We start from the raw sequence: 20,013 nt of genomic DNA, 5'->3' as shown, positions 1-20,013 counted from the left end.
AAAAAAAAAAAAAAAAAAAAAAAAAAAAAAAAAAAAAAAAAAAAAATCACCATTTGCAATCTTTACTGAGTTTCCCAACTTAAAATAAATATAATTCTTATTATAAATTCATATTTCAGTGAAGCTGTTTCTAAAAGTAAAACATTCAGAAAAGCACTAGGACTTGTGAATTAGAACCACTAACACTTTTCTATCTCTATTATTAACTTAAATTTGGAAGTGCGAAGCACCTCATGTTATCCTCAAATAAAGTCACAGGCCACTTAGTTGATTGGTTGATCAGTAGCTCAAATATTGACTAAGTGATAATGATATCTAAAGCACTGTAAGAATAAAATGATGAATAAGACAGAATAGGGTTTTGAACACTATAAAAATACTATTTAGAAGTCAATAAATAATAGTTGAAAAGCTATTTGGAACTGATGACTATTTTGATGTGGGAATCTTTCTTCTTCTACATTCCCCGAATGAAGAATTGAAGATAATGATAATTAATATTAATAATAACAAATGCAGGTAAAACCAGAGTGCCCTAAAAGAATATGTTAGAAATCCTATTCAATAAAGCATGTTGAAGGAAAATGTTTTTGCAGTATAAAAATTTAGGCGGGGGCCCTATTTTCAAGGTAAATTAAAATGTCACCATTTCTATGTCATTTTATCATCACAGCAGAAAAATTAAAAAAAATTCTTCTAGGTTTTACTAGCTAAAAATACCCAAGTCTAATGACTGTACATGATGAAAACAAATCTCCATGTAAAAAATATAGCCTTTTTTGCTCAGAGATAGCAAGGCATCATTTTTAGCTTCTTCTAAGGCTTCCCTTGATGTGCATTTGAATATACTTTTACCTGCATAAACATTTTTTAGCGAGAGAAACAGAGACACCGACATTCTTGATACAGCTATTCACATATCCTTTCAAGTAGCCTCCTTTATACTTAAACTTGAACAAAGTCCAAGATTAAGATAATACAGTACTAGAGATTTCAATTAATTTCTATTAAAACTCTTCTCGCATGACTTCTCTTGGCCCAAGTTGAGATGCTTAAGGAATTTGGATCTCACTAATAAAAATGGCAATGTTACCAAGTTTAAATACCCAGAAATCTACTGACAAATATATTTTCATAAAATGTGATATGTTATTCTATACATTTATTAAATATTTATATTTGATTGATAATATGTATTTTTAAAACAAACAGACAACCAAAAATGTCTTTAGATTGGTTTCTTCAAAAAGGATCTCTCTCTGTCTCTCAAAATAGATCCACAATAAAGCATAAACAAATAAGCTGACACATACACTAGCCAAAACAAACAACAAAAAACTGTCAGAGTTTTTTGTTCTTGTTGTCGTTGTTGTTGTTGTTGAGCTCCAGACAATTATTTGAGGGTTGGCAAAGTGCCTTGCTTAATTTCCTAGTTAAAAGAAGGTAAACTACATCATCTGATGTGACCAGATGGAACCAAAGTGCCTTTAAGTATACAGGTATTGCTTTACCTCAAGATTACCAACCTATGCAACTGGAGTTTCTTCTTTGGCAACATGCCGATTAGTTAAAAAAAAAACAAAAAAACAAAAAAAACAAAAAACCCGGGCACTTATTAATTTCGTTTAATTCAAAGAGAAAATTTAGGAGGTCACAAGTTGCGGACTTTGCATCTTGGTTATCACAAAATTAATGGCCCAAGGCAATGAAGGCTTTGACTTCATGTGCAGAAGATACATCCTCTCCTGAAGACTGCTTATTCACCTCTCTTCTGCCGAGGCCAGTTCAAGAAATCAGGATGTCTGCGAAATTTGAAATCAGACCATCTTTCCTAATACTACCCGAGCTTTTTCTGGATAAGTTCTACCTAAGAACTTCCATCTCTATGACTATCTTGCAAGCAAAATCCATTGTTGAGAGAAAAAAGCCACAACTATACAAACTATTTATGTATATCAGCCATTCTGGTTTTTAAAATTGCATTAAAACACACACTCAAGTTACAAAAATTCTATTTTGTTGCCATGAAACACAAAAACAAGTTCAATATTTAGATTCAATTCTAGAGTGAAATGTGTTTTGGCCAACTTTTGATCCTGGGGTAAATGTAGCTATTTAAAATCCTAGAAAGTAGGATTTTATGTGATAAATTTTTATGTGTAAGATGGCCCATAAATTAAATTAAATTACTTAACCTCTTCCCCCACCATTAGTTTAAATGGACCATTTAATCAAATGACTGGCCTGTTAAGATGATTTAGAACTTAAATAGAAAACAGAAGAATGCTTATCCTTAATGCAGAATATAACAAATGATCAAACAGTGAGGTTAGATATTTGACATTACATTTATGTATATTTTCCTTAATCTTCTAAAATGGCAAGTCCAGCAATAGTTGTCCATTTTACTGGAGTTATCTTAATTGCAATTTCAGGAGATGCAGATCAAACTTACTAATATACTCCTTTTTTTCTTTTCCCAATTTTTCTGATCTCTTATACAGCATTCCTTGTCATAAGAATGTTTTTACATATTTAGATTTTACAATAATAGATGTTGCATCTAAAATATTAATCATCCAAAACAAGTTAAATGCCAATACCAACCAAAAATGTCCTTATATTTGTTGCACTGCATTTGCAAAAGAGTTAGGAAAGAGCCCTGGTTGACAGAGTTAAGTTCCTTGGCCAAAAAAGTGTGTTTTGTTTTGTTTTGTTTTGTTTTATTTTCAATTGACCTTAGTTCATTAAATAACCAATATTAACTGCAAATTAGCTTGAACTTTTTTTAATGTGAAAAAATTGAAGATCATATACAAACCAAATTCATGTAGTATTTCCTTTAGTGTTGAATATTTTCTAAGTAGCCATAGCATTTTCATAGGGAAAGCGAGACCAGAACATTTGAAGAGAACTGGGACTTGGAAATGCAAATGAGGAAATAAGGATGAGGAGGAGTATAAATTAGAATCTGGTATGCTATGCACTACTTACCTTCAAAAGTCAAATAAAACTTTCCTCTGTCAAACCAAACGAGGGAAGGCTGTTCATTCTCTGTATGGCCAGGAGTTGAAGCGGGATGGGAAGGGTTAAGGAGAGGGAGAGAGAAGGACACAATGTGAGTTACAGAGCAGGTCATTAATCTCACTATAGGGAAGGGTGGAGGCACTACATGCCATTAGCGTGCAGGAAAAAGGAAAGGCTGGCAATCTACGCTTTTTTTTTTTTTTTTTTTTTTTTAAGTTCAGGAAACAGAAAGCAAAAGCAAAGCTATGGAGGCCTAAAGGAATGGGCATGTGTTGGTGGTCGCTTGATACTTGGTGCTTGTGTGCATGGAGCGGAAGTCTTCCTGGCCATGCAGGGGCGTCAGCATATTTTAACTGCACTAATTTGGGCAAACTGTCCTCCAGCAATTGCTGTATCCATTTCATCTTCAATGCCATCCCCTTCTATGTTTCCAAAAAGATAAACTCAGAGTTATGGATTGTAGAAAACATTAGCTTAGGTTTTAAATGACAAAGCATTGCATATCAATATAAATTTCAGGGAAGATGTCACATATCTTCCATCCCCTCCCCTGGAATCACCTTAGGCATCCAGACACAAAACACCCTTTACCTATGTACCAAAGAGAAAACAAGATTACTAATGATGCTCTATTATTTTTAAATTAAAAAGCAGTGACGGACATGTAATTCTGAGCAGTTAAATTATTCTTTCCTTTGTAAATTCACACAGCAATAGCATCTCACCTTTTTTGAACCTCTTCACTGAGAAACTGTCATGCAACCTGCTGTTTTTTAATATAGTCACTTAAAAAATTTCAGTGGCATGAGTTCCACGAGGAACAGTAAATATACAGGGTGCATCTGAGAGGCACTGGACACTCATGAGGTGAGGGGCATGTCCATGAAGTTTATAGCATTCAGATGGATAATGACTTGGATTTTTGGAATCTAGGTCTCTAGAGATCACTTGGCTAGCACCATACCTGCAGGCGTTTCACAGCGCCTTTCAAACGAGGGCAGTTTGTCATAAAAAACATCATCTTCTGACACTACGAACCAAAGAAACATAAACGAATGGAAAACAAAAACACAAATACAAATCCCAAATGAAATCAAGAAGCCCACTTTACTGACTGAAACACAGGAATGATTTTAATGGAAAAAGGAAACAAAACTGAAAACACTGGAATTATGATTACGATATAAAAAAGTGTTTTGCTTATTTTGTGATGATTCTATGAGAGGAAATTAAAATGTAAAAAAAAGCCAGGGTTTAGCATCTGTGAATTTGTCTGAAGTCAGCTCCAGGGAAGAAGTCACGCCCCATCTTCTCAGGGAGTTGCTAAAGGAACTGTCATTAAAAATTGACTTATGCAAGTGTATTTCACTCCAACACAATTCTCAAATGGTCAGACATATGTCCATCAACAAGAATCTCCTGACAGAGCACTGACAGCTCAATAGGATCACTCAGTATGCACCTTCCTCCCATGGGGAAAGTAGATGCTTTTAACATGGCCATAAAAAAGCAACAGTATAAATCCAAGGTCCCTGTATGAACTATCCCATTTCAGCCTCATCAGTATCCAAATTCAATTTGCCTTGCACCTGCCTTTGATAGTTATGGACTGTTAATTTTGAACAGCATTATCATAATTTTATCTTTGTCTGTGGTATCCAGCTGTGTCTGAATGTCTTTGTAAATTGGTCACAACATCATGCATGAATTGGTGCTCTGGACTGTAACCAATTCAGCTCTTTCTAAGGTCTCCCTTCTCAGCAACTAACAAGTGCAAGTAATTGGGATTTTGACTCTATGTGATTTTTAAAAAGTACTCAATGCCACAGGTCTTATGCATACTATTACAACTTTAATAGAAAATGGAATAAAATCTGTACAAAGACCAGTAAGAAAGAAAAATGCAGAGAAGGAAATGGATGAGGGTAGAAAAAATATTCCACAAAGAATAATGTTCCTTGGAAAATATTCTATTAGCTTGACTCCATATTTACAATTTAATGATAATATTCCTCATTATCTCTATTGTTATCTCTGTATCTTGAAATGTCAAGGAGCTTGGTTCTTAGAGTAACTTTAAGCAATTTCCCTATCCTCACAATATTAATAGGATTTCCCCCCAAATCATATAGTAGAGGTCCTGTGAGCTTTTACTAATGCAAAAGAACTTATTGTTTTTCATTGATTCTTTTTATTTATTTATTATTTTTAAAAACTGAGATGAGAATCTTGCTGTGTTGCCCAGGCTTGTCCTGAATTCCTGGGGTCAAGTAATCCTCCCATCTCAGTTGGGATTACCACCAGATTACCACTGCACACCACCAAACCTGGCTCATTGATTCTAAACTGTGCACTTTTTCACATTCTAACCTGTCTGAAATAATTAATGTAATAAAAAAGCATTTTATGTTAGCTCAACCAGTAGTTTTTCTCCCCTTTCTCAGTTGTATATAAAATAATGGTACATTTTTCAATCGAGGGTGTCAATTCAGTAAAAGGCAGTTGTATAGGAGCTCTTCCTTATGCGAGTGTGACAATACACAAAAAGTCCTATTTTCAGCTGTGGCATCAGACTTGCTATTGTGTAATCACAGCTGTCATGAGACATTTCATATCCAAAGTCATTTAGGGGCATTTTCTTACATGAATTGCTGTGTAGAAGGTTTAGACTTGCTCTTAAAACTTTAGTTCTTGAATTACTTTAGATTTGCCCCAATTTTGGCTCAAGTACCATAGGAAATGTCAAAAAAAAGTATTGTGGTGGGAGGGAAATGTTGAGCTATCAACCTCAGAGAATTTGCTGCTGAAATTCTCTACCTCCCTCACACCATTTGACTACATTAAGTTGACATTCCAAGTCAGTCGTGATTAGGCCCTTTGGTGTTAAACAGCCGAAGCGCATCCTCTCCGGAGAGGAAGAGCAGTGCACAGGAAGCCTGGGGACAGTCAGTCTTGACAATATATTTACTTCAGAGAAAAGTGGCTGTCAGGTGACCCACAGCAGGTGAAAAGACAGAGCAGGAGGGTGAGGAATTCAGCAGGAAGATGGACACCAAATAAACACAACAAAATCAAACAGATTAAATCAGTATGCTCCTTAGTAATAAAGCAATGTGACTATTGTCTTACATGGCTATATATTTTTTTTAAACCCGCTCTGGTTCATCTTGAAAGAACCCATACTAGATGTGTTAAGAATCAAAGTTTCTGGCCAGGATTTGAGATTTCTGCGGCAGAGAGTATAGAAACACATTGTACAAATATGCACAAAGTTCAAATTCTCTCTTTTTTTTTTTTGAGACGGAGTCTCGCTCTGTTACCTAGGCTAGAGCATGCAGTGGCACGATCTCGGCTCACTGCAACCTCCGCCTCCCGAGTTCAAGGGATTCTCCTGCCTCAGCCTCCCGAGTGGCTGGGACTACAGGTGCCCGCCACCACACCCGGCTAATTTTTGTATTTTTAGTAGAGATGGGGTTTCACTATGTTGGCCAGGCTGGTCGAACTCCTGACCTCGTGATTCGCCTTCCTCAGCCTCCCAAAGTGTTGGGATTACAGGCATGAGCCACTGCGCTTGGCCAGTTCAAATTCTTTGTGTGTGCTGTTTTCTCTATGAATCACAGTGCATTGAAAGAACATGTTACAGGTTTATCTGAGGTCACTTGGGGCCAGGTTTCTGAGTGACAGTTTACTCTTACTTTCCTCTCTGACCAACAAGGCAAATCACATGAAGGAGGTGAAACAACTCATCTTGAAAAAGAGTGACAGTGTGGGGAATGGCTTATAGCAATCAAGAAGTATTAAGGAGATAGAATTTTTTAAAAAGTTACAGAAACAAACAAACAAACAAAACAGAGGGAAATGAGTTACTAGGCATTGAAAGATAGGAAGCCCTAAATTGCCCCAATTGATGTTGCAGACAGGAACAAACTTGGCTACATAAATAATGTTAAATATCTGTCTGTTGCTAACTCACATGAAACTAGGTAGCTGGCTCTATTTTCACCAAACTTGAAAGGTTCTTTTGGGAGGATCTGATTAAAAATATAAAGCATGTGATGTAGTTTAAATTCCCTTTGGGGGACTTAAGAGGCACACCTTAACTTATTTCTCTGGGAAAATAGGCAGTTCTTTCTCCAGAAGGGCTTCAGACTTTGATCAAGCTACTTCTCACATAGGCAACTGTGCAGTCTACTCTTCCAAGAATAGCAGAAGGAACTTATTTAGCTTTAGTTAACCATTCTCCCAAGCAGTGTGGGATGGGCCAAGTGGTTTACACTATGGAAGAGCCGGAGGGGAGTTCCGACAACAAAGGAAGACAGTGGGGAATGGGAATCCCATGGGAAAAATGGAATGGGAAAGCCCTAGGTGGGAGACACCATGCAAAAATGAGAGAGGCAACAGGACCTTGTCTCCTGCTGGGAGGTGGAAAAAGAGAGAGACCAGCTTTGGAAAGGGGAATGATGCTCCAGGCAAAATGAAGCATTGAAACCTTGGAAAACCATCCAGCTGAACAGCCATTCTCAACTCTTCATTTTCATCACAGCATAAGGAAAGAGGCATAAAGGCATTTCCTGAAAATGCCACCAACGACTTATTTCTCTGGGAAAATTGACCACACATCACTGAAAAGCACTAGAAAAAAAAAATGTCGAAAAGTTTGCTCAGGTCTCACAATGCCGATGTTTATACCATTTGTCAACATAAGGACAACCAAAAATGATGAAGAAATGAAAGCTTCAAGAAAATACAGGTTCTAAATTTTGTGATTTCTGATGTGGTACATGGTTGGAATTTAAACAAACATTTCCCCTCAAAGGAGACATTTGTATTTAAGAAATAATATCTAAATTACAAGACCTTCCTTGGCGATTTCTTCCTTATTTTTTGAATAGCTCTGTATGGAACAGCATAAGAAAATTCCTGCAAAACACAGGCATTAATGTTCTTGTATTTGTTTATTTGCTTAGGTAAAGCACTTTGCCTCCTTTGCTGAGAAGGTGGTTTTAAAAGAAGAGTCAGGTAATAGTAGCAAAACACACAGCAAAACAATTTCAACCAGAAACACAGGGCCTTGGGGATTTCAGACAATTAAAAATAGCCAGTCAAAACCACAAACGGATTAAAAGAGAGGAGAGAATTTTTACCAACTGTGGGAGTGGTGGCTGCGCTCAAGGAATTGGTTGACGATATTGAAGAAGTGCTTTCAGCCCGCGCTAAGGGTGCTATTGGAGGAGGGCTGGAAGAATGAATGGGAGGGCTAAAAGGTCTGGACTGTAAGGAGAAGAAAAGAGATGAAAAGTTAGATACACAGGTTGCAGCATTTTTGTTCCATATTGTTAATGTCTCCCAGCCCCAGATACGACAACTTAGGTTTTTAAAGAATAGACGACACCATTTTTACACTGTAATTAATTATATCTATACGAGAGTTTGTGGAATGGAGCTGGAGAAACGATAAACCATAATATGCTAAACCTGAGCTTAGAGAAGCTGGGATCTGTGACACAGTCAGTGGGTCTGTTTCAGGACCGAACTCACATGCCCTCAGGGACTCAGCAGGTAACACAGAATGAGAGTTCATAGTCATCTAAAGCTAACAAAATACAAAAATACTGTACTGTGCTAGCTTAGCCAAATACTATGGACATCATTTGTTTGTGACTCCTGTGTGCAAATGCCAAAGAAATCTACCTCTGCCACAAGTCTCTCTTAATTGTTCACACAGAATGTTTTCCACTCCTCAGCCTTAAAACACACGGCAAGAAACTTCTGCAACAAATTCCCCAAGCCACCACCCCTTCACTGTATATTCACATAGTGTGCCTACTACCAATAAGTCATCTGCATTGTGGGATCAGAAACCAGGATTTGCCCTCTCTTGGAGTTTTCTAATATCAGACAAATATTGTGAAACAGCTCTCTTTCTAAAGGATTTAGTGCTATTGAATGTTACTATCATCATTTGCATCTAACCCACTGTAGCGGAGATGAGGGCCCAAGCATACCATGCCTGTCATTTTAGACCTTGGCCTGAAAGATGGCAGAAATTTGAGGAGGGTTGAAATGTACACTCATACCGCAGTGACTGTCTTTCAGATGCCACCTGTCAGGGTTGTTTGTACAAGTTCTCTAAATGCTTAGACCTGAAGGCATTTGGAGCTTCTGTTTGTCATTCTCACTGTTTCTGAGCAAGTCAGAGCAGAAGGGAACATACCACATCTCCAACTCCAGGCTTGCCTGGTGGTAGCTTTGGCCGGGATGGAGGCCGGGGAGGGGGTGGAGGTGGAGTGGTACTGCTGCAAGGAACCAAAGGAGTGGCTGGTCGAGCAGGGGATGATGCACCTGAAAAACAAGCTGGTATTAAAAACGGCTGGAAACACAGGGGGCCAAAGCGCTGTTATCACAGTACAATGCCAGTCCCGGACACTTTTTTTTTTTTTTGCCTTGGCAGTTACTACACTAAACACTGTAGCATTTTGTTTTTTCTCTTTTTTTTCTTAATAAAGAAAAAAAATTACTCAGTTCCACTACGGGTGATGGCAGAAGCTCATTGCCTTTTGTTGTCATGTGACACCCAGTGAAAGGTAAATCCTTTTATTGCTCTGTGACAGAAGGTAAGGTCTTAAGACTCTTGGCTGCGTGGTAGGTGCCTTTCATTATCATCATATACACACTAAACACATAATAAATTCTCTTGCATTTTGCATGTATTTAGAATTTGTTTATGTCCAAGATGAAAATGGGGGTTAGAACTTGAAGGAAGATGAATGATTTTTTCCACTTTAGGTTTTTCTTCTTCAAATGTGATTAAGAGAATTATGCTTTTGACTGTAGTTAAACTATGAGCGCCAACTTTATTAATGTACCCAAACACTGGATGGTAAGCAAAAGACAAAATACAAGAAAATAAATTAGATGTTGCATGAATACTTTGTATTTAGAATCTTAATAACAGAAATGCACTGAATTTAGAGGATTTTATTTTGTGAAGGAGGCTGCTTGGGAATCTGTCAGTGCAGAGTTTGCCCACGATGATTTTTGAAAGAGCCTCTTGGATTTACTTTTCTGGCTGTCAATGACAAGCGCATGAAACACAGAAGACACACAGAGGCTGGCATGCACATCAGTCAGCACACCAGTGGGGTCTCTGGATTCAGGAATCTGCCTAACTTCAGTCATATGTATGAGAGACACAGGGAAACTTTACTAAAAACCTTAAAAAGTCAAATCAATGTTCAAACCGTTCTTGTTCAGAAAAGTTCCGACTGCTCCTGAGGTTTTTGTCACTTCCGTTAGAAACACAGGTCTCAAATCATCCCAAGAAAATTCTAAGAAATCCTGCCCTGGGAAAATATCCACACTTCATCCCCCATACCTGCCACCCCCTTACCACCTCCCAAACAACACACCACAAAACTGGGCTCTCTGGAGAGTTTTTATATCAGCATCTCAGTCTCCAAATTCTCAGACTCTCAAAAGCTTTGAAGTTGAGCAGCAAAACCTATCATTTCAGAAATCTGTTGTGTTTTAGGAGAGTCCCTGGGGGATTAAATCTTGTGCCTTTTGTTTAAATAATCTGAAATCCTGAGTGTGTTTCTCTGTGCTGTTTATTCTATGTGTAATCACATTAGTGTGAAACCTACTAATTATTACCCCCGCTCCCTCTCTATCTCCACCTTCCTCTACCACTACCACCTCTATTCTTACTTTTTTTCTCTACTGGGCCAGGGTCTATGCTAAGCACTTTACACGTATTATCTTATTCCCCTGACAAGCTTTGGAGGTAGGTATTGTTAGGCATCTATGCAGAATCTGAAGCTCAGAGATGTTCAGTAACTTGCCTAAGGTCATGTAGCTAAAACTGTGTATGTGTCTCCGAAGCTCACGCCCTTAAATGCAATCTCTTATAGCTTGAGATGGACTGTGGTGGAGAGTCCCACATTTTGCATAAAGTCTGTTCTTATTTTTGCTTGGCTTGCACATCTCTCTCTCAATATAGATGTTTTTAGTCTTTGGCTAATCTTCTCTTTAAAAAAAGGTATGTTTTGACAGGCCCCACTACAAAGTTTTCTTTTGATTATTATGTTAGTAGATTTACACCCAGGATATTTTCAGAAGACAGAAGCAACAGCATAGAGATCAATAAATCTTTAAACAGTGAAGTCTCAGAACTTTTTTTTTTTTTTGGTGGTGATGGAGGAGGAGGAGTTCTATTTAGCTTTGTGAAAACCATGCCATAGGAAAGGCCCAAAATGTCTATCTGTAGGTCTGTTTCCAAGAAATAGTCTTTTGAATAATTCTATAAAAAAGCCAACTCTTTATCTTTTTCCTACGTGTTCCAGAACAAAAAAAATTTTCAACTCCTTTCAGTGATGCCTGGGAAAGTACTAAGGAGCCACCACCAAGGCAGTGTGGAATACTGAAAAACACTGGATGAAGAACCAGATGATTTGAGTTCTGGCCCTGCTGGCCTGAAACCTCAGCTTCCTTGTTTTAAGAGACATTGTTTCTACCTTACAAGGTATTTGTAACAAATAAAATTGAAAATGCTTATGAAAATGTTGACTATATAAAATGCTACGCAAATAGAAAGTAGTAGATACTGGTGATGATGATTAAGATTGTGTTTTTTGATACAAATACAACTAAAAAGTTAAAAAACAGTTGTTCATTGAAAAGTTAATTGTTTTCCTTTATGGATGCCCCATTGAAATCACTTTTTTCTGTACTGAATTGACGTAATTGATTTGTTTTGCAGCTAGAAGGACAAGGATATTTCAGTTAAAACCCTGCTTGACCAAACCCTGAGGCTTAGCAGAGGATATTCAGGGCCTGAGGGGTATTTCACAATTGAACTAAGGCTTCACATACTTTTGTGAAATTACTCAACTGTTTCACATTTTATTAGTGTAGATGGCTATCATTTGCACATCTCTATCCTCACTCTTCAATTTTCAATTGCATTTTCATTTCCCCCTTAAAAAGTGTTTATTTCCAGAACAATGCTGGAAAATGATTTGGACAGCACCACTGTTTAAGGTTTAACTTTAAAACCCCCCAAAACACTGAGTTTTGTGAGTTAAAAAAGGTTGGCAACCATTGACATGCTCTCAATCCATTTGTTGTTCTCAAGCTGGTTTAATCAATTTCTTTGGCAACCCCCAAAGACCACGTATCTACCGCTTCCACTTTCATTTCTTTTTTTATGTGTGTGTTGGGCTGGAGCAGTGGAAGCAGCTGGAAGACGTGGTCAAGGCACAGTCTGTGGAATCCAACAGATCTGGGGCCGTATCCTGGCTCTGCTACTTACTAGCTTTGTGATTACAGCTAAGTTACCTTTTTGAGCTTCAGTTTCCTAATCCACAAAATGAGGCTAATAGTTCGTGCTGTTGCTGGGAGAATCAAGTGAGTTAAAACATATGCACTTTGAGATATGTGAAGAACTAAACAACCTTTCCCAAGTTGTGTTTCTTACACCATAATTATACCATTTCTTTGAACAAACCATTAAATATGTATGTAAATGATTATATGCTATGTTTCCCTTTTTGATGACTAACACATTAAAAGCCCTGAAACATTACTAATAGAGCTTTCTGCAATGGTGAAAATCTTCTAGAACTGTCTAATAAGATAGTTGCTAGCCACATGTAGCCACTGAGCACTTGAATTGTGGCTGCTGTATCTAAAGAATGAACTTTTTGTATTAATGTTAAGCAACCATAATTATAATTAAAATAACCCCATGTGGCTAGGCACTACTGTATTGGACATTGCTGCTCTAAAAGACTTGTAGTTAGGAAATATATTCAGTTAATTCAACCCCAGGTAGCTCAGACTAATTTGTTTATTGACTTGTGTGTTTGCATATAACATCTTTAGTTTACAAAGTTGGAAAATGTTGCACTGAACATTCTTTCTTTACTTACTCCTTTCTTTCCCTGGCCCTCAAACATGGTGCAAGCCAACAAAACTCTTTTCCCCCCGGCCTCTGGCATACAACCCCCCATGGGAGAAGAGATAGCCTTTGCCAAGAACCAGCGTCTGCATTCCAGTAAAGTGCTGTTCTGGCCAAAATAGGTATTTATAACTTTTGCCATAAGGAAATTGAAGTTATTGGAGCAAATTCTTAACTTCCAACTGCTTTTCAACAGCAGGTGCCTCTTCTGATTCACAAGGTTATCAGTACTGTCTATACTTGGTCAGTGACAGTCACCTTGCTGTAGACAACATTTTAAAAGTGAGTGCATAATGGTATACAATTAAATATGCTTCGAGAAGTGCAAGAAAGTTAGTTTCATCAGGCCTGATGTTATAAAAAGCAGGTAGTGAGAAGCATTGCTAATCTTTAAAACATGAGGCCATACCCTATTGTTTCAATCTTAAATTTATATTTCTTCCAGCTTGTAAATGTTCCATCAATAAAAGATTAAGCAGCAAATAAACTGGGACTTAATTAAGGAGATCATGCTGCAGAGTTTTATTTATTCACACGCTTCAGTAACCCAGTTCAATCTTTTACTTAGAAATCCAATCTTTTAATACCAGTAAAGTCAAGCTTTTTCCAGCTCAATTATTAAGATCAAGAGTCTTTACTGGTGACATTTTAAAATAATTTCAAATACGGGTATGGAAGCTAAACATTAAAATCACAACAAAACTCTCAAAAATTCCAGAAAGAAAACAAAAGTTCCTTTCTTCCTAATTAGATTAGTGATCAATTCAATTGAACAAATATCTTCGAGAGCTTTATGAAAGGTGTTAGATGAAACACAGATGAATTACCAAAGCCACCTGTCCTCTCTACTCCTAATAAAGGTGTTTCCTTTGAGGAGAGCATTGTGGCCTACCCTTGGAGGGAGGTGGGTATTCTTTAAATGTCCTTTCAGGAGTCTGAGAGCTTGGCTTAGGAGAGCTGCATAGAAAATAAAAGTACACACCCCTCTTTTATAATGGACAACTAACATCTTTGGGTTTGTGGTTTGGAGGATTTACATAGTCATTCTTTATTATCTTTACAGATAGATAAGGAGCTTTGTATCTCCCCAAAGACCTAAAAGAACAATAGAGGGATGGAGATGGATGCTGTAACCCTCTAGAATTAGAGGAGCACAGACGAGTACATTTTGAGAGAAGACTTTAGGTGATCTTGTTGATGACACTGTGCAGTGTAGATGGGTGTCAGTAGTCAAATAAGTTTGGAATATTTATGACCAAACCTTACAAAAGTGCCTGGAGACCACACTGGTTAACAACATAGGCTCCAGATCAGAGAAACCTGAGTGTGAATCCAGTTCATTGCCTCCAGCTTGTAAACTTGGGCAAATTACTTGACATCTCTGAGCCTCAGTTTTCCCATCTGTAAAATGAGAAAGATAACAGTATCTACCACATGGTGGTGTTGTATGAAATAATGCACAAAAAGCATTTAGGGCCAAAAAGCATTTAGGGCTGGGCACGGTGGCTCATGCCTATAATCCCAGCACTTTGGGAGGCTGAGGCAGGTGGGTCACTTGAGGCCAGGAGTTCAAGACTAGACTGGCCAATACGGTGAAACTCTGTCTCTACGGAAAACCCTGTCTCTACTGAAAAAAGTAGCTGGGCCTGGTGGCACGCACCTATAATCCCAACTACGCAGGAGGCTAAGGAAGGAAAATCGCTTGAACCCAGGAGGCGGAGGTTACAGTGAGCTGAGATGGTGCCACTGCACTCCAGCCTGGGCATCAGAGCAAGACCTTGTCTGAAAAAAAAAAAAAAAAAAAAGAAAAGAAAAAGAAAAGAAACAAACAAACAAACAGTGTGGTGCCCAGGACAAGAAACTGTAGTTTCTATTGTTTGCAAAATAAAGGCTCCCAAAGGTCTTATGGTAAAAATACTTGCTGATTTTGAATAGTTTTCCTTTTGGGAGGAAGAGGACCTGGAGGCATGCACACCTAAAGATATAAAACACTGGTTTTGTGTGCAGTACAGGTGAACTCCTAGCCCTCTTCTTGATCACCATGGACTCTGTCACTTAAAGCACAGAAGAATTTGCAAGCACAGAGCAAGTACTGCAAGACCTCATTGAAAGAGGCAGTGATGATGACTGAATATTAGAATTTCTCTCTTACTAGATTTAAGTACCTTACACTTTATTGCCTCTTTCACAGCAAATGAAAAACAAATACATGGCACCCCCTGAAGGCCCCTAAACTGAACCCACATGCACAGGAAGGAAAGCACTGGGGGGTGTTGTCAGACAAATTTGGGCAAGAGTGGAATAAATGATATGGGGGAAGATGCATTTGAAAATCTTGATATTGCTTTAGTATGCATGGTAGGTGTTACCATAATTAAAACACACAAAATGAAGCTTCAAATAAGGAAAAAAAATAAAATTCAATGTCAGAATTGGCATAGAGTCCATCACCTGTCACCACACTTAGAGTTGACCTCATAGCCTGATGAGTGTGTCAACTGGTGAGAACAGAGAACAAGTTTGTCTTCAGTGACAGCTTGATGAGATTACAGATGCAATATATGTATCTCTCTTTTTTTTTTCCTTTTGCCTTTTCCTAAAATCTCCTTTTCAAACCTTACATCTTTTTAAAGAAATTAGAGGGGTTAACGTGGTTCTTCCACAACCAAAAAAGAAAAGAAAAAAATTGGAAAAAAACCAAAAAGAAACCCACCCGCCTCCTCCTGCCTACATACACACACAACACACTGGCCCACAAAACCTAGTGTCCTTGTGGGGGCATCCGACAAGGAAATCAGACATTTAACATGAAACCCACTCTATGTGAAATCTGTCTTCCTAGAACTTTCCTGAATTCCAAACAATGGCATGACAGCTTTGTTTTAGAAATCAAGACCTCTTAACTGCACGGTAGACGGCAGGGCACACCTAAGGGCTGAGAGTGCAAGGCAGGACACATCCACAGACTTGGACCATGACTGTGAGCATCTACCATCTGATGGACTAGGACATGCTGCAGGGCCACAGGACACCCAGACCGGAGGAGCGAGGGCTGAAGCTCTGAAGCCAGCTGCCAGGCAGGAGGAGGGTGTTGCTCACACTGCAGCAGCCATGGCCATTCCCCGGCACAAGAAGCACACTCAAGCGTAAGACATACCACTGGTGGTCCCCGTACCAGGGCCCGAGCCAGGTCCGGGGGATGAAACCACAGTCCTGTAGGTGGGTGGTGGTGGGGGAGGTGGAGTTGCTCTTTGTCCCAACCCAAAATCTTTAGGAGATGAGATTGTTTCTAAGTAATCATCTTTAATGAAGGTCTGCTCAGCGACTTTCTTCTGGACTTCTTCTAAATTGAGCGGCGATGGTACATTGCGAGGAGGCCCGGGAGGCCCTGGGGGGCCCATGGGACCTGGGGGGCCGAGAGGGCCTGGAGCTGGGGAGTCAGCTGGGTTGTCTGGTGTAGCTGGTGGGGACACCACTTTTTCCCTTGGAGTCAACTCCGGAGTAACATGTTCCGGGGACGTATCAGAAAAATGGACCCACTTTTCTTCAGCATTAACAGCAACAGACTTGGGGGACAATACTGGCCCAAAAATGCTGTCCAAGTCATTGATGGATGGTAGTTTTTCAATTTTGATCTCTGTGGCTGACTGGTCATTTCCTGTGGTTAAAGTAGTTGATTTTAAACTTTAATTGACTTATTATTTGTGTGGGGAGTGAGGGAGGGAGTCAAAGACTGGAAAATACATTGCTGTGTGAGGTGCCTCAGTGGGCGTACTTCATGATGTAAAAATATCTTTATTGGATTAGGAGCCTAAGGTGAGGGGAAAGATCCCCCCTCCATAAAGTGAGCATCATATTTTTATGCTATTATTTACTCTTTTTTGCAAGCTGAGCACAAGCCAGCTACTTTGACCATCATGTAAAATGCCGTGCATGATACTGCTCTCAAAGGCTCCTCACAGGTGCACAAAGTATGATCATTTTGAGAAGGCAGTGTCAGATTCACAGAGAAGTACACGCTCTGGGACTGCAAATTCCAAAAGCAAGGTCCCTTCTGAAAATCTGACCTACTAAAATACACATCACACAACATAAAAAGAATTGAGAAGTGAAAGCTGGCCTCATATTTTATTAAGATTGTCTACTCTCGTATATTAAATCAAGACTTTGGTGAAACTGATTATAATATTTGTTAATTTAAAAAAGTGATCACATCATATTTAGCTGTATATCCTCAACCTTAAAAAACACCAGAAACACAGTGCAAAGATTAAGAAGATATCACCACAAAGATACTTACAAACACAGATATACACACCCCACACACAATACACACATAGATTATTGAGGAGGCATTTGCTACTTATTACAACTGTCACATATATACCTGCTTAATAGGGAAGAAAATAATTTAAAAAATTTTAAGTAATTTATTTTCTCATTAAGTCTAACCTGTCAACATCATAGTCATAACTGTGATATTTATCTATAGGATGTCATGATACCGAAAAGTCTCTGTTTTGCTAAAATATTAGCATAAGCTATTCCTTCTAATTCACAGCAATAATAAGAGAAAAAATTAAAAACGGTCTTCTACAGCCCTGTATGAAGAACTGCACTTTTAAAAAACTGAGATTATTCACATTACAAATTGTTACCTAAACAACTGGAAGGCATGAGCAGAAGTCACTTTACCTTTATATAACTTTTGGACTATATGAGCCATCTTAGTATTTCTATATTTCTAGTTTGAAAGGAATTAACTTTCAAGGTTCCAAGCTGTAGATAAATGGGGAAGCATTTTGCATGGTCCACAATATTTATAATCTTGTGCTAGTAGGTATATTTATATCTATCACAATTTGTGGAAATACAAGGGGCCAAAATGTCTTGAACCTGCAAACATCTTTACTTACGAAGCTCTGGATGACTCTCTGTTGGGTTTGAGTCAATATAAATTTCATAAATGACTACATCTTGCTTTTGCTTTTGTTGATGAATGCCCTACTCTGCAGCTATCAAACTCACCAGGCTGCATAAATAGCAAAAGATGAAGCTGCAATAGAATTCCGAAGGTGATAAAGAACCACATTCTAAGGGCCCAGGCACATAAAACAGCCATTACTACTTTTGACTTGCTAGTCTAGTAAGACTTGGCAGACTATAAGTTGCATGAATACATAGTATTGATTTTAATAGATGGTAAAGATATGCCTTAAGCATTATCTGTCTACAGGCATGTAGCAATTCCTTGCCGTATTTCATAGTCTTCACATATCTCTTTGCCATGGGATAATAAATACTTGAATGACTACTGGAAAAAGAATTTCCCCACCACCAGTATACTGCATACCCTAGGAACCATTTTATGTCTTCATAGACTACATAGTTTCAGTCTTAGCAAAATTGTCTTGAAAAAATACCAATTGTGCTTTGAGATTATGAATTTGTAAATCATTAAAATGAGATCCAATGAAGTGAGGGGTTAATTAAACAATGACTTTCCATATTGAGTTCTTTTTTTCTTTCATTTTACAAAATGGCCCTCATTCAACAAAATTATACCAAGGAAAAATTAATTGAGAAATTATTACTATTTTTTTTTGTGTGAAACCTGGAAGTGGTGCTTTAAAATAAGTCTGCATAAGAAATTCTAATAGAAGCAAAACTAAATGTCAACATTGTAATGTTTTTGTGTAGCCTACAGTTTTCAACACATCAAGGGCATGTTCATCCAGGGCCACCGCTCTGTTTGACACGTCATCCCAGAACTGAAAAAACAAAAGCGTACCTGGTCCAATTGTTAAAGGGGATCCTGTTCGGGGTGGGGTAGCTGGTACATTTTTTGGAGGCAGTGGTGGAGGTGCTGCAAAGAGATGAGAAATCAAGTATCATTGGTCATGTTCTTCCTAAGCTATGCAACACACTTTAAATAAGCAGGATTTGGGCTTTCAGTTATATTCCTGCTATTGGAAATGGAATAGCAATCAATGGTCTATTTGTTTAAAGTTCGAAGCCAAAGAACTGAAGCAGAACCCATTCAGATTCTTCCATTTTATGAGAACAAGAGAATGTCAAAAGAATGTTGGACAATAATAATAATATCACCATTTTATTCATTTAAATATGATTCAACACACAAACCTCAAGCGACAACTATGTCCTACCACCTGTACTAGGAACTAGGGTCATAGGGTTGAATAAAAATAGCCTCTGGCCTCAAGGGATTTATGACTGACTGAATGAACTCATGTTAGCTGACAGTTACAGTTGAGGGTTTGATAATGGAAATAACAGGTTGGGTGGGGGCTCCTGTGAGGGGTTTTTAATCCAGTCAGGATCTTGGTGTCCGGATTGAGTTGGGAAAGATTTCTCAAAATTATATTTCTTAAATTTTAGTACATTTTTTAAAGTTAGAAGCAAACTAACTCCTTGGGTCAAGGAAGAATGAACAGATTCCTTTGACAAAAATTACAGCCAAAACAAGTATCATGGTCCCTATGAAGAGATTCACCCTTCTGAGTTGGACTTGTCAACTTTCTGTGCAAAGTTTGAAATTACTGTTTCAATGGGTTCATTTCTTCTTCCTCTTTCTTTCAGTGTATGTTTTCTTGTCACCGGCCCTATTTGGTAGATTCAAAGAGTTCACACTAATTCAATAGGCCATCCCAAAGTTTAGCTGTGAATCTGAATGCCGTCCACTCTCTCATAACCTAAACGCAGAGGGAGGCAGGTGGGCACATGGCTGGGGAGTGCTTGCTGGTGCCTTCCACTTGACTAAATTAGGAAGAAGCTTTTCATGTCATTCCTCCCTCCTCCTCCCCTTCGCGTACTTTATTTATTATTTTTAGGTAGCATCCTGTTCTTCCACACAATAAGTATGACTAACAACTCTCATCCTAAAGCCTAGGAATATGTGGTGCTTAATCTTAGTTATGAGTTTCTGAAAACTACACCTCTAGTGGATCATATTTTCCCACATAAGTTAACAGTCAATCAGGGGCTCTGCTCCTGATTAAGGATCTCTG

The 20,013-nt window shown here is 38.3% G+C and overlaps 1 protein-coding gene across 8 annotated transcripts in view; it reads right to left on the bottom strand.

The window, feature by feature from the left end:
- The window catches only part of SGIP1 (SH3 domain GRB2 like endophilin interacting protein 1), a 220,130-nt gene that overhangs the window by 56,713 nt on the left and 143,404 nt on the right, over nt 1–20,013 (bottom strand). For 3 of the 8 annotated variants that reach the window (XM_025355485.1, XM_025355465.1, XM_025355475.1), the window contains 5 exons: nt 18,777–18,851; nt 16,143–16,643; nt 9,242–9,369; nt 8,172–8,298; nt 2,995–3,054 (listed from right to left, as the gene is read on the bottom strand). In XM_025355485.1, coding sequence (XP_025211270.1) covers nt 2,995–3,054; nt 8,172–8,298; nt 9,242–9,369; nt 16,143–16,643; nt 18,777–18,851 — 891 coding nt within the window. Of the gene's footprint in view, nt 1–2,994; nt 3,055–3,991; nt 4,058–8,171; nt 8,299–9,241; nt 9,370–14,305; nt 14,387–16,142; nt 16,644–18,776; nt 18,852–20,013 lie in introns of all 8 variants that reach the window. The other 5 variants (XM_025355514.1, XM_025355495.1, XM_025355524.1 and 2 more) reach the window with 3 other exon arrangements.

The sequence above is a fragment of the Theropithecus gelada genome, chromosome 1, assembly GCF_003255815.1.
Source record: "Theropithecus gelada isolate Dixy chromosome 1, Tgel_1.0, whole genome shotgun sequence".
Taxonomy (NCBI): Eukaryota; Metazoa; Chordata; class Mammalia; order Primates; family Cercopithecidae; genus Theropithecus; species Theropithecus gelada.
Note: the sequence above shows the minus strand (reverse complement) of the source record. Positions and strands in the feature narration are given on the sequence as shown.